Source organism: Capra hircus, chromosome 22 (assembly GCF_001704415.2).
Source record: "Capra hircus breed San Clemente chromosome 22, ASM170441v1, whole genome shotgun sequence".
NCBI classification, from domain to species: Eukaryota; Metazoa; Chordata; class Mammalia; order Artiodactyla; family Bovidae; genus Capra; species Capra hircus.
The window spans coordinates 57,226,114-57,241,285 of NC_030829.1; the positions used below are offsets into that span (position 1 = coordinate 57,226,114).

The window sequence follows — 15,172 nt, forward strand, 5'->3', positions numbered from 1 at the left end:
CGCCGCGGTGGGGAGCCTGTGCACTGACACCCCCTGCCCGCCGGGCCCCCACGGAGCAGCGCCTCCTGCGCGGCCGGGAGGGGGCGCGACGCCACGGGCTCTGGCTGGGACTTCCTTCCTCACCGGCCGCCGAGTCGCCGTCACTCCGGTCGTGTTGGTTTCAGGCCTCAGGAGATGGGACCTGGGCTGACCCCGAGCGCGCCCCGTGAGCTGTTGTGCATAAACGCTGCAGATTGATCTCCCTGTAATACAAGCTTGGCGCTCTTCCCACCTGATGCTCGGGTGATGGTTTACTGTGACTTTGTACCAAATCCGCATTCATGGTGATGGTCTGAATATGCGGGTTGGGAGGGAGGTGGGCGTGCGGGTCGAAGGAGGAATGCCCAGGCTCCTGAATGGCTGCAGGCTGATGACTGGGGCGGCGTCCCTGAAATGTTGGAGGGAAGCGCCTGTCCCGCGTTCTGCCGCCTCCCCGGTGGGGTCTCGGCCCTGCCCTGCTTCTGACGCCACACCCGCTGAGGGCCTTCCCTCTGGCCGGCTAGGCTTGTCAGAGTGGGTGCCCTTCCAGTCTCCAGAACGCAGTGAGACAGCCTCACGGAAACAGCCTTTCCCGCCATGGCCACGGGGGCGCCCTAATACGGCTGCTAAGTAGGAGGATCACCCGGAACCAAGGTAGGTGCGGGCCCCTCTCTAGGGAAGGATGTCCAGCCGCGCCGGCAGCCGTTTCGTCGCCGCATCCGCACTGCCCGGGGCGCTGCTCTCTCCTCGTTTCCTACTTTAAATAGGGACAGAAAGATGGGTTTAAAATTTGCAGAAATCGGATGCGATGATAGAGAAGATTGCTATGAGGATCTTATAATGGATATACTTTCATTTGCATAAGCACTGTTCACTGGACGGTTTTTGGCCTTGTTCTACTGAAGTAACCCATTTGAGTTTCACTTTGACTTCTGCTTGGCAAAGCCATTTAAAGCTTCCAGTGGTTTCTGCCACGAGTCAGACTGGACCTCAGCATCCTCACCTGTAAAACAAGCCATCAGATGACACAACGAGGGTTTTTTTTTACCCCCTGGATAGCAGAGACCCTTCCAGGAAGCCTGGCTCTGTACGTCTGTGCATCCGGCCGCACAGGCTGTCTTCTCCAGAAAGGTCTGCATGGCTTCTGGAAGATGCAGAGGAGACGGTCTCGCCAGTGCTTCCCTTGAAGGTACTTACAGCCCAGCAGACCCTCCAGCACGGAAGGGTGAGAGCGCTATGGCTCTGGCAACCAGGTGCCTCTCTGCCACCTACTGGGCTTCAGGGTTACTGATGTTATTACCATCACGAGGAGAAATGAAGAGCAGGATGTACGTTACTAGTTTTTAATTCACTTTTAATAGTATAAACCTCATTTAGGTAGTAGTATTAAGCCACAACAATAATGCCACATTGAAACAGCATTTAATAAAATGCATAAAGCTAATTCATGCACTGCAATACTCTATATACAAACACAACAATGCAAATTCTTCTTCAAGACTGAAGACATTGATTAGATATAAAATTCAGTTTAAAAAGAACATGCTGTTTTTTAAATGCCATCACGTAAACAAAGCTGATTTCAAGCTACAGCTTTCAACAGATTTTAAACCTGGAATTAAAATGTGATGGCATAAACAATATATTCTATATTGTGAAGGGCAGAGGCTACAGAAACGGTCCCAAGAAAGTAACACGCAAATTTTCCTTTAATACACTTCTTTTAAAAGGGTTGGTAATGCAGGTACATTTTAACAGAGAGCTCTGAACTACAGGTAAAAACTATGGTTTGTACTATGAAAAATGTGCAGCTTTCAGATATAAAACTAGTTGAACACTGGTTCACAAGATAACTGGGAGAACAGAGAGACTGTAGAAAAATACTCGAGCTCTTGAGTTGTGTGTGGCAGCAGCATTGGAGTCCGTGAGTGCTCTGGTTGTTAAATAATTGATGACATAGTTTTCTAAAGAAAAGCCATGTTTTATATATTTCCAAATGTTATCCAAGTGTTAAGCTTTATCACAGTCTGTCAATTGATAAATATTGCTGAGCCTTTTTTCCTAGCATATCTCAGACATTCCTCACCCCTAAAATACTCTTAAAACTGAGAGTTTATTCCTAGACTAGTTAAGGTAAATAGCCCCGAGGAGAACTTCTGAAGATTCATTTAGAGACTGCTAAGCTTCCACTTGTATTTCGCCTGGAGAGCCCCCTTCTATAGTGTGATTGTCACGACAGGTGGGGACGTGGGAGCGGGACGAGGCCTCTGGAGTAGCGGGAGCTCTCACATCAAAGCCGCAGGACGCTGAAGACTGCACACCCCCCGTCTCACAAAGGCACCGAGGACTCTGGTCTCAACGAGCTATTTTCAAACACTTCAAATTTTTTTTTTTTTAAAGTAACCTGTGGTGTCTGAGTTTTCGTACTTATCCAGTGATTTCTTTTAGCAGGCCAGTTTTCAACCTTCCCACCATTCAGGTCTCCTGCTAAAGCTGCGTGAGCAACTATTGCTGGGCCCTGGCTCCCGAGTGCGGTGTCTCAGCTTAAAGCTCGATTAACGGGGAGAGTTCATCGGAACAGACCTGCACAAGGACAGTTTGGCATCTATAGTGTTAAGGTATATATCTGTACCAGAATGCAAGTTTTATCTGAAATTTTAAAATTCCAGAATCATAATTTATAGAAAGGAATAAGGGCAGTGAATTTTATTCACATGCTACAGGTAGAGAAATAAAAGACCTGTAATTTGTATGCCATAGGAGTTAGCTCAACATTCATGCTGACTTTTAAGGAATACTTGTTTTGCAGCTGTGGTGGAGAGAGGGTCATAGGCAGACTCACTGTCCGCTGAGTCCCGGAGCATGTGTGGGCTGTTTCCACCACACTGGGAGTCACGGCCCACCACGCAGTCTGTTCTCGGTCTTGGACTGAGAGTACGTGGGAGCCCAATACCACTACCTGCCAAGGTCCTCCCAGTTAGGCCATAAATAGACGTATAGCAACTAGGTTAAAGATCCCCACCTCGTTTTGGACATTGGGATAAACGAATGTCTTCCAGCTTCCTGGCCCTGGTGGAGGGCAGGGCCGTTCCCAGCCAGGCTCACCCCAAGGAAAGTGTCAGCAGATCCATCCTGCTGACGGACCAGGTAACACCCACGTCAATGACTGCAGCCACTCTCTCATAGATTCTCTGTAAGACGCAAGAGAAGTCTGGCTATGTGGCTGTGTGTCTGTATACATAATATACACCTATGTACACAATGCTATATACACTGTACATACAGAGAAGGTATAAACACATGTACATTCAGTCAGTCATACAAGCCTATAAATCTGTACACGCGTAACGCCAGTGAAGGGACCCCAGGGCTGGACACACAGAAGTGCCCGCTAGTAGGAGGCACGGGTGAGGAAGCCCAGGACCCTGTGTACAAAAGACTCAGACCACTCTCTTGTGAGGAGAGGCTGACTCTGCAAACTGACATCAAAGTTAAGACATTTTCAGAGAGTCACCCGATCAGTGGAGAAGGGAAGTGGGACCCTGGAGGATGTGGGTGGCTGTCCTGCCTTGTTGGGCCTTCCCAGGTTTGGAGGGCAGCAGCCTCCAGGGTAAGGATGTGCACATCAGAAGATGCCACCTTCCCTGGCCTAGACTCAGGGGAGCTGAGATGTCACCTATAGCCCCACTGCACGGAAGGCCACTTCCCCTGGAAAATGGGCAGGATGCTCTTAGGCTCTCATCTCTCCTCAGGCGCTGGAATTTGGGTCCCCAGCCAAGGGCTGCCTGTCAGGCCGAGGGCAGGGTGGAAGCAAGAGTGCTCTGCTAGGCGTTCCCCCGAAGGGCCAGGATAAAGCCATAGATACTGCAAGAGCCCAGCGAGTATCTGGCTCTGCCAGCACCACCCTCACCAGAATCCACGTTTAATACTGACGGACGGGCGATCACACAACACCCCAGAGTGACTGCACAGAGACCAGATCCAAAAACCCGGACAACAGAAGGGCCCTGACCACAGCCTCCTGGCAGAGGGTAGGAAATAAATAATGTAGGCCCCTCTCCCCCAAACCACACCCTTCCTTAAAAATACTTTCCAGGAATACCTTGGAAAATCCCTGCTTGAGTAATTCGGTCTTTCCCTATGTCATCTTGTTATGTTACATGTAATGAACTCCACACATTTCAACATGTAACTGTCCCCGCTATCTGAGATGCCCCTGGAGCAGAGCCCACGTCCCCAGGAAGCAGCACCATGCGTCCATCCTCGCCCTCCCTCAGGTGCCCTCGTCCCCTCTGCTCTGCAGCGGGGCCACCAGAAGGCAGGTGTGAATGGGCCGCCAAGAACCCCAATCCTGGCTTCACTCAGATGCAGAGGGCGTGCTCTCTTCCCTGAATCAGAGTCTCACAAAATATTAACGGGTGAAGAGCCCTATGAAAGTTGAGGCTTAAGTATTTACTTCCAGTCTCTCTAAATAATTTTTGACTTTGGGCTCCTCTTAATCAATTTGACAGGAGAGGGATGGGCCTGCTGTCAAAAGGTTTGAAGTGATTTAGGAGCGGTGAGAATTCAGATAGCGTGGAGCCGAGTTTTAAGGAAAAGACCACTTCAAAGTAAGGCCAAGGCAGTCTGGGACACCAAAGAGGGAGTGTTCAGAGCCCAGAATGGTCCACTGGAGTCAGCCATCAGCGGCATGGGGACTCCGGCGCAGGACCTGGTTAGAATCGGCGATTCTCCCAGGGCATCCTGTGGGCGAGGGGCATGTGCCTATCCCAGCGTTCACTGTCTGTCCGCCGCTCCCACCTTCTCCTCCCAGCCTGTCTCAACAGCACCTTGGCCCAGGTCTTGGCTAGGCTGCCCTGATACCTAAGGCCACCTGAATGTAAAGGCCTCACAGAGACAGGATGATGCCCCAGAGAGCAGGCCAGTGTTGACCTTCTCACCATCACCGAGAGCTCAGACCTAGAAGAGCTGACACAAGAGGACACGTGTTCCCAGGGAGCTGCTACAGGACCCTCGGACGCGCTCACACCAGAATCAGGACAGATGTGCGCCTCACCATCCACGTGAGATGTGCACAAACACTTCAGGTGCCTCTGCAAAAACCCCTCCCAAGCAGAAATGACAGACCCACCCTGCTCACTCTCTTGGCCAGTGTCCTAGCTTAATTTTGAAACTTAAGTCACTCTGAAGTTAGAAAACCAAAATGGTAAGCTGGCAATATTAAATCCTTTCCATCATTTTACAATGGGTACTACACTTTCTCTAAGACTTGCTTCAAAGCGTGAACAGTAAACTATAATGATACACAAACAGGAATATCTGTAAGTTGGAGACACTGTTCCCTTAATTCCCACTAATGACTCAAGTGCTCCCGACAGTAATGGGGTGCCATCTGGTTCTGCCTCGAGCCCATGCAGGGGCCCGGCACCCAGCTTCCCTCCCCGGCGTCACACCTCCCTGCTGCTCGTCTGCCGTGGGCCTAGGAGGGACCATCTGATCCAAAGGTTTCAGAGCTGCAAACCTGGCCGCGCTGTACTTAACCTGGGCCACACACAGTGCGGACACCTGAGGCAGCCTTGCTGTGCTTCCCAGTAGAAACCTGCTGCTTGCTGACAACCGGGGGCATCTGTGAGCACTTTTCTCTAGTAAACTTCCCAATAACTGCTCTGTTTTAATAAAACGATGGTCACTAAGATGGCTTTGGGGTTAAAGGTTGTTTTGAAGGAGAAGGCAGCCTGCCTTTTCATCCATCGTCTAAAACACTCCAGGGGTCATCTGTGGACGCAGCCCCGGGGGACCCCAGTGTGCCGCACCAGGAGCATCAAGAGGCCCACCGCCTGAGGTGGTGCTGGGCCTGGAGACGCTGAGAGCCGTGCAGCGTGGCTCCACCGCGGCTGCTGCCTGGCCAGGCGTGGGGCGTGTACTGCGGAGACAACAGCCCTCCCACCCTCCCCCGAAGACGTGCGGCGGGAGGTCCCGACAAGGGTTCAGAAGGCCCACCTTGCACTTGCTGGGCAGACCACTCCATCTGCCGTGGGGGCGGAGGTGATGCAGCGCTGTTTTTTGGTTGCCGTGGGAATTGGTTGAATCCAGTTCTGAGAACCAGTCACAGAGGAGCCTGCGGAGGCCCATCACAGACTGGGGAAGCCAGTCAGCATCCGCTCAGGCCGAGGAAGCTTCGCGTTCAGACCAGCACGCGTGGGGCCCCGCCCTGCCACCTCCTTCACGCCTGGGGCTCGGCCGGCAGCAGCAGCGCGTGCGCGCGGTCAGGAAGGACGCCTCGCTCCCTGAGCAAGTGATTGTCTCCCGTACCCTACTGCATTTTCATAGAAACCATTAGCATTTCGGCAAAAGACAGACACAGTTTTCCATCTGCCCTGCACATTGGCAAGGAGTTGCTAACATTATACATTGATAGGAAGTGCTTAGAAAGTGCTAGTATTATTACCCTGGTCATTAGTAGCTATCCCAAGGACATTTTAATATATACACACATACCGTTCTCTTAGGTTCTTTTAGTTTTAATACTAGTCTCTGACATTATAAAACTTTGCTGTTTTTTGCCCTTTGAGAATTTCTGGATACAAACTGAGTTAAAAGATTGTTTAAAAATCTGTTGCTTCATCAAAAGGCATTAAAACATTTCTTATGGCAGGAGAGAATTCCTACTAGTCTTTTAGTGGCTACTGTCTGGGACTAACAGATATGGAGAAGCCAGGTGGGAACAGCTGACGTACTGGAGTATTTGCACATACCACACCACCACTACCCTACTGTCTGTGTCTGGGCGGCCCCGGCGGGGCAGGCTGTGCGCTATAGGCTGGCTCCGGTGATCTGGCCGTTATACTCCGCTGTCTCCATCTTGAGGATGTACGGGATGATGCTGTCTATCGAAACATTGCCAATGAGGCCAGTAAAAAACAGCTCTTCCGTTATGCTGGAACTCATCAGCCTGAGTGCCGGCAGGCGGACGAGAATGCGGGCCAACCTGTAAGAGGGGGGTCGTTAGAGGGGCAGGGTCGCGGCACTCCAGGCTTCACCCAGACAGGGCCCATCTGCAGCCCTCGGGACCGAACCAGACCGCCAGTGTCCGCTCGTGCTTTCCTGATTTCAGTAGTCGCTCTTGTAGGAATTTATCGTGAGTGCAATGATGATGTACAAACGTGTTCCCTTCGTTGTTTATAACAACACTCCCCAACCCCACCAAAAAGAAAAACCTGGCAACCTGTTAACGGAAGGTAGGTTAAACTAACCTGTCTAATCACTACACACATTAAGGAGGAGAATCAAAGTCTATACTCGCTGGTAAGAATTCCATGACACACAGCTGAATAAAACAGCAGGATGTGCACCAGCAGGAGTAACGTGTGGATGTGTGTGTGTGAATGAAGTGCTCAGAGGGTCACCAGGATGCTGACTGCTGACCTCTGGGTACTGGGATTTGAAGTGATTTTATCAATTGAAACTGTTGCTATGCTGCTCTAACTTCCAGTGTTCATTCAGCATTGTAATTAAAAGGAAAGCAGTACGATGTTCATTCTGAAGGAGCCCTAAGAAGGCGCACCACAGCCCTGTCCTGCAGCTCTCTGGGCGTCATCTGAAGCCTCCCCTGGATGGGCCAGGCCACCGGCAGCGCCTGGAGGGGTGGCGCTGGGCCCCTATGAACTGGACCCTGTACCACAGGCCCTTTCATCAGGAGGGAAATCGTGGCGAAGCTGCGGCATCTCCTCAGCCACGGAAAACGACTTAAAGAATATATACATACTTGCTGAATATTAAGTGAAAAAGATGCTAGCAGAAAATGGATCTTGCTTTGGCAAAACCTGTGTCTGGCCATGGTAGCGTGCCTAAAGCAGGAGCAGGCTCTCTGCCAGCCATGCTGGGCACAGGTCTCTCTGGCCCAAACGTGATAAACTTGCACTTGAATAAACGAATTTTTAAAATATCAATTTACGCGGGGAGTGGATTATTACTTTCTACAACCCAGTCGCGTTTTGTAGGGGTCGGATTTGGTTTGTGTCAGTGGGCTCTTCTGTCAAGCGCTCTAGCTAGCACTGTCTCCTCAGTAGGTGGGGAGCCAGGGGCAGAGCTGCTGACTCTTCTGGACTGGGGGGCGGTCTCTGTGAGAACTCATGTCTCACGCACTGTTAGCCCCAAACGAGAGGACGACTCCCAACCCCTTGAACTAGAGGAGCAACCCCAGGTCTTGCCCACAGTCACCCAGCAACACTGGGACGACCTGGGCTTCCTGATCCTCCGCACTCCCCCGTCACCGAGAAAACGCAAGAATTAAAGTGTGATCACACGGAGGCTCTACCGGGCTGCCAGAAGTGGAAGGCCAGCGTAACTGATATCTGCAGCTAGCTCCAGCCTCGCCCCCGTCTTGCCCGTGTGCCTCACCGGTAGGTGTCTTCCGAGTAGGTTTTCTGAACATAGTCCTGCAACTCCATCTGCGCCTTTTCTTGGAATTTTTCAATCTGGCTTGTGCTGGTCAAACCTGGATGATCTGAGGGAAGAAAAGTACCGCAAATTGTCCCTCTGTATTTCGAAAGCCTCATGTGTAGACTTCTCAGTACTTATTTTTAATCATACTGCTGACAAACTTCTCAAGTGCAACAGACTGAGCTCTGGGGGCTGGTCTAGGTCAGAGACTGCTGCTAGAACACGGGTCCCTCCTCTGCTCTGCCGGGACCTGCAGGTTCCCAGCGGGGCCTGGCCCCGAGTGGTCACACCAGCCTCCGCAGTCCCACTGGGGTTGGCTCTAACCCTGGGGCTTCCTACTTACTCTAGGAAACACATACATGCGGAATCACGGGTCACCATCTGCTTTCTACACATGTCATCTGTCTCCCGTCCTGTCAGCTATTTTCTCGTTCCTGAGTAGGAGGCTGGGAGGTGTGGGGTGGAGAGGTTACGCTGGGTCCAGCTTAACCCAGTGGGCTCTCAGGAGGCTCAAACGGCCGCGGGGCAGTGAGCGAGACTGCCCGCGGCCACTCTTCCTCTCGCCCGCAGCCCCGCTGCCTCTTCGCCGGCTGTGACCAGGCCTTTCGGCGTGCCCTGCAGCTGCTGGGCAGGGTCTGTCTGCTGGAGTATGTGCTAATGTCCCTAAACCTTGGCGGAGAGCAAGACCCAGCAGAAGGCAGTGGGCGGGGCCTAGCTGTCCCTTGGTAGCTACGGGGAATTGGCTCTGGGACCCCCACACAGATCACCTGTTGTCCTTTACGTTAAACATGCATGTAACCTACACGTCTGTCCGTACACTTTTAAATCCCCTCTATATTACTTTTGAACTCCTGGAACATTTTTTTCCTTGCCTTTTTTTTTTCTTTTGCCACACAGAATGTAGGAACTTAATTCCCCAACCAGGGACTGAAACTGGCCACCCTGCGCTGGAAGTTTGGCGTCTCAGCCACTGGACGGCCAGGGGTGGCCCTTGAGTATTTCTGATTCACGGCTGGCTGAACCCGATGCAGAACCCGCGGATACAAAAGGCTAAATGCACACTCAGTTTTGTAAGCTGTGGTCTCATTTGGCCAATGGCATAGAAATGATCCTATTTGTTAGGATTCAAATGACATCTACTGAACACATGCAGTTACTACAACACTGGGACTAAAAACAACTGTAACAAACGTCCTGTTCATGTTAGCAGTTGGCAAAGCACACGTGCTGTGGGAACAGCCAGGCACGCAGCGTGGGGCTCCACACTGCTGACAGCGTGCCAACATGCGCGTGCGCAGAACTATCAGTAGCACGGGGGGCCCCGCCGCGAGTGACCACTGCATATCTTACCGGGGCTAAAGAGAACTATAGCTTTAAGGTATGCATACTCATAGCCGTCTATATCCAGTCTCGCCATACTGTTACAGAACTCCTGGAGCTTCCAGATGTGCTCCATGACTTGCTTTATCCGGTCTCCAGAAAGTTTATCTAGAAATCAACACAGACATCCTCTGAGAAAGGCTGTTGAGAACAGTAAACGAGCTAGCTTCTTGGAGGGACACAGATTGGGAAAAAAGGAGAGAATTTCACTTTTAAATGAAAACCCAGTTATCTCAAGAGCCCCATTTTCCCGCTGCACGTGAAGTGGCTCTAGGCACCCACACCCGCTCCGCTGTGTGACCCCCGGCCCTGGACAGCGACTCCCTGGGTGGCCCTGTGGCCCGTACCTGCTGAGGCCCACACGCCAGATCCCATCAAGATCAGTTCTTTCTAAGTCTCCGCAGGCACTGATAAACATCTGCCGACCTGAACACCCTGGCCTTTTCTAGTTGCTACGACAGTTTTATTTACTGTTTGATTTTGTCTTCTTGACAGTATCTTGCTGAAGGTAGTGTGATGTTCAGTTAGAAATAAAACTAAAGCTCATTTGTGAACAAATCTAAAACTCAATAAAATGTTACAGATTATAAAAGTTACCTTTATGTAACTTCTGAAGGAAGTAACTAGAAACAGAAAGGTGTGACCAGGTGCCTCCAACATCGGGACACCCAATGAGACGGGTGGCAGGCTCCAGCTCGGCGGCAGGTGTGACGCGCAGGGTCAGCTTAGACCCTGGGCGGTGTGGGCACCCAACAGTCTTCAGGCTGCCGCGGGCACACAGCACGCAGGGACCACACAGGCTGCTTCCCACCCTGACACGGCCCTGACCTCACACTGCGCCATGTGTCCACCCATGCCCTGCACGGGGGGCCGTGGACCCGGGCCTGTGCCCTAGGGCCCAGCCCTCCCTGGGACCTGGACTCGTACACGCAACCCTGAGGAACAGTGTCTAATCCACAGGGTCCTGAGGGTTTGTGAGCTGCGTGAAAGGGTAACCTGTCCCTGAGGATGAAGACAGAGATGGTGACTACTCTGAAAACAGTGCAGAGTGTCTGCCTCGGAACTCAGCCCCTTTCCCCTTTCATCTTCATGACAGGAGAAGCAGCAGCCGGGTAGGAATTCGGACACTAAAACCGGTGGCGACGGGAACCCCCCTCCGCCCGGGGCGGCGCGGCGACAGGCTGGCCCTACCTTCCTGGATGCTGTTCTGCAGGTGGTTGACGATGGCGGCCAGGATGGTGGAGAGACTCATGACCTGGGCGCACTGGGCCAGGCCGAGGGTGAAGAGCTCGTTCCAGCAGGCCCGCACCAGGCTGGTGTTGCAGTCCTGCCTAGGGACACGGAGGCGGGCTGGGTGTGGGGCTGCTGCCCCTGCCTCAAGCCCCACACACCCCTCGCAAGTCCTGTCGGCGTGCGTGTGCCAGAGGCCTCTGGAGGGCTCAGGCCTGCTCTCCACACGACTGCCTCGCCTGAAGGCCCTCTGAGGACAGACCACTCTCTCAGCAGCCCTGGGTGGGGCTGGCCCCAGCGACCAAGGGGAGCTCCCAAGGCTAGAGACGTGTCGCCGCCCAGGGAGGGGTGAGTCTCCACTCAGGACAGCACGGGTGAGGCACCCTGAGACCGTCTGTCATCTCAGGGGCCCCCATACTGGGGCCCCCACCCTGCCTCAAGACCCGGGGACAGCTGCCTCCCGTCCACTCCATCCCTGCTCTGGCAGCACGCCCGAGGTGCATGGAGGAGGCGCAGTAAAGGTTGGGGGACGTCCCAGCCCTGGCAGCCAAGGTGGTCTCTCGCCACCCGTCTGCTGACTGTATTTACTCATCGAGGAGCACACTGGAAGGGCCCTCAGTCCCCTTCCAGGCCGTTCCTGGAGCCAGGGAGGTCCTGCCAGGGACACAGAGGGGAAGAGCCACTCACCCCAGGGCCTGGAAGGCGGGGATGGACCTGGCCCAGTGCATGGAGAGGAAGAGCAGGCGTGAGGCCGACTCGCAGATGTAGTGCACGTTGAGGTACTCGGGCATCGGGCTGGGCATCGTGAGCTGCAGGAGAGGGCACACGGCCCGGGGCCTGTCAGCACCCAGCCCCGCACAGACCCTCGGGAGGCGGGCCTGCCCAGGGAGCTGGGGTCTGACAGGCCTGGAGAGGCGGGGACGGGGCCCAGCTCATCCACAAGGATGAGGCACCGACGCTGCGTCCCAGCACAGGCACTGGTTCTCAGCAGCTCCACTCTCATCCGCAGGTTCAAGTCTAAGTCCAGTGGGAACGGCCGGGCAGGGACTGGCAGGCGGTGTCAGGGAACAGCGAGGGAGAGTAGAGCAGAACCCAGGGGGCCGGGCTGGGCCCCAGGAGCCTCTCTGTCCAGAAGGGCTTGAATGCCTCTGCAGCTGGAGTCCCCCTAGGGACCCTTGCCCTTCGATCCCTGGGCAACGGCGGGCAAGGACTCACGAGTTCATTCTAGCGCAGAATACCGGGGAACTGAAGACTCACTCTGCAGACCTCGAGACTGGGGGCTCAGGGAGCCTGGGAGTGTCCTCAAGAGAGCAGTGAGGCTCGGGAGGTGAGCGCAGAGGGGGGCCCTGGGGACCTGGCCAGCCTGCAAGCGTATCTGAGAGCTACTTTCAGTGGCCCCAGTGGGCAGGAGGGCAGGCCTAAGGGCTGGGAACAACGCCTGTGGGAGCCAAGCACCTGCCTGAGCTGACGCTGGAGCCAGGCCGTCCCGGGAGAGTGGACGGCAGGGCAGCTCGCCTTGGCCTGTCTGGCAGCGACAGGAGGCCACGCCAGCCTCAGGGTCAGCGGCAGAGCCAGACGGCCAGGCGAGCAAAGATGGGCCAGAAGGCTGCCACCACCTGGATGGGCTCACTTCCAGGTCTGGTTTTTAACCGAGGCAGGCAGGCAGAAGCCCTCACCTTAAACGTGACGTGAGTGTCTGAGAGGAGGGGGCCCTCGACCTCAATGATGGGCGTGGACTGGTCTCTGCTGATGACGTGGATGCCCCCGCCGCTGCTGCCATCGATCCCGTCCGCCAGGCTCGGAGGCGAGGCGCTGTCGGTGGTGTTAAGTGCCTTCGCTAAGGTATCAAATGCCCTGCGAGCAGAAAGGGAGCAGGCTCGCGCCGTAAGTCCCCTTCTAGGAGGCGCGCCCTAGCTGAAACATCTTTTAGGAAAAGACAGTTAACTCTGCCTGAGAGGAGGAGCAGCGGCCGCTACACGTGTCTCCACAGGGTCTCAGACACTAAGCTAGACGTTATTTGTTCTCACACATAATTTCTGTTTTTCAGAACTACTCTCCAAGGTGGAATTCCCTCCATCTCAGAGATGTGAAAGCTCACTTTGCCAAGAACACCAGGATTAAGTGGTAGAATGGAATTCGGCCTAACTCACATTCTGCCCTCTTTCCGCCGGATCCAGACTGGCACCTTCTACCACACCACAAGGGAACCTGAGGACCGCTGCCCCTGAGCGGCCCCCACCTGGCCTGGCATGACGGGCAGGAGTGGCAGGTCCAACAGAAAAGGAGCAAACGCACAGGCCAGCTGCAAGGAGTGTACCCTGGCAGGGGGCACAGGCGTCCAGCCAGCTGGTGCCATCTCACCACCAGTGTCCTTCCACCCTGAGGGATCTATCTCAGCTCTGGACTCACTACTTGAGAAAAACAGGCTGAAACAAAAGCGAGAAAGGGGCTGCACTACTGATATTTAGGTCCAATAAACAGTGACAAGTATGCCTGGACCTGTAAGCTTCCCCTGAACTACTCAGTCCCCTTTATCATCTGGAATGAAGTTTTCAGACTGTTTTGTACCACATAACCTAAACAGGTCCACAGCCCCGTAGTTAAGACGAAGAAGACAGACATGCAGGGGTCCTGTGACAATTCTGCAACCTGTCATTAAATACAGGGTAGGCATCAAGATGCTGCCCCCCACCCTCACAGAGCAGTGACTGTGTGTGTTGGGAGGGGCCTCCACTCTCAAGGGTTCGTACCGAGTAATCTCACTTGCAGACTGGTCCTCCGGCTGTATTTCTGAAGTGTCACCATTGTTAAGGGATTCACTGAGGTTGGCGAGGGAAGTGACTACATTTGCCAATGTGCCCAGGGCTCCCTGGCTTGTTTCAGCCTGTTAACCAGAAAATAGTGATATTAAAGATGGACATACAACATGCCTCTCAGGAAAGTGAGGGCAGAGTTTTGTTTTAAAAGCAGCTTCTACGGAGGTGTGACCATGATGGGCAGTGAGAGGAAGTGCTCTTGGTCTATCGAAACAGCTCTGTCTCTTGATTGTGATGCCAGTTATACAAACCTGCACACAAGAAAAAATGACAGAAAAAATGATGGATAAAATGACATCCAGATAAGCTGGGTGTCACCAAAGTTTAAACCTTTGTGCTTCAAAAGATTATCAATAAAGTAAAGAGACAACTTCTCTCCTCCCACACACAAAAGACAGCCCACAAAATGGGAGGAACTTTTTGCAAATTATACATCTGATAATGGTTTAGCAGCCAGAATAGCTAAAGAACTCTCACACCTCAATAATAGAAAGACAAATAAGCTAGTTAAAAACGGAAATAAAAGCCACAACGACATGTCACACCCACAAGACACATAATATTGAGTGCTGGCGAGGACATGGAGAAAAGTGGAGCACAGTGGGGACAGGAGATGGCGCAGCTGCTGGAGAAAAGCCTGGCAGTCCTTCAGCAGGGTAAGCGTGCAGCTGTGCCACGACCACAGCAATGCCGCTCCTGGCACGTATGTAAGAAAAGTTAGAGTATACGTGCACAGAAACACTTGTACACAATGTTCACAGCAGCATTATTCTTAAGAGACAAAAAGCAGAAACAACGCAACGTTCATCAGCTGCCAAATGGATAAACCACAACACAGCCATTTAACGGCACATTATTGGCACTGAGGAGGCGTCGACACGGTTGGGCCTTGAGAACATTACGCTACGAGAAAGCAGCCAGGCCCAGCGGCCACGTGCCACATGGCTCCCTTTAGACGAAAGGTCCAGCACCGAGAAAACCACAGTGAGAGAGTACACGAGTGGCTGGCAGGGCTGAGAGTGGGAGAAGGGGCAGTGACTGCCTCGTGGGTTCAGGCTTTCTGTCTGGGGTGATGAAATGCTCTAGAATCAGTAGGAATGGTTGTAACAATTATGTTAATAAACTGAGAACCACGAATTACATGCTCAAAGGGTAAATTTTTCTGGTGTGGGAATTAATATCTCAATTTTTTTAAAAAGCAAGCCAAAAAAAAAAGGTAAATCAAGGTACATAAACAAAAACGTCTGCTGTATCTTGATTATAAACATGAAAGACCAGAATCAGTA

At 53.0% G+C, this 15,172-nt stretch overlaps 1 protein-coding gene across 7 annotated transcripts in view; it reads right to left on the minus strand.

Moving 5' to 3' along the window:
- Positions 1,356 to 15,172, minus strand: part of NR2C2 (nuclear receptor subfamily 2 group C member 2) — a 113,859-nt gene continuing 100,042 nt past the window's right edge. For 5 of the 7 annotated variants that reach the window (XM_018067064.1, XM_018067060.1, XM_018067063.1 and 2 more), the window contains 7 exons: positions 13,821 to 13,954; positions 12,747 to 12,924; positions 11,758 to 11,879; positions 11,032 to 11,171; positions 9,811 to 9,948; positions 8,419 to 8,524; positions 1,356 to 7,006 (listed from right to left, as the gene is read on the minus strand). In XM_018067064.1, the coding sequence (XP_017922553.1) occupies positions 6,832 to 7,006; positions 8,419 to 8,524; positions 9,811 to 9,948; positions 11,032 to 11,171; positions 11,758 to 11,879; positions 12,747 to 12,924; positions 13,821 to 13,954 (993 nt within the window). In that variant the 3' untranslated portion in view covers positions 1,356 to 6,831. Of the gene's footprint in view, positions 8,525 to 9,810; positions 9,949 to 11,031; positions 11,172 to 11,757; positions 11,880 to 12,746; positions 12,925 to 13,820; positions 13,955 to 15,172 lie in introns of all 7 variants that reach the window. The other 2 variants (XR_001919994.1, XM_018067065.1) reach the window with 2 other exon arrangements.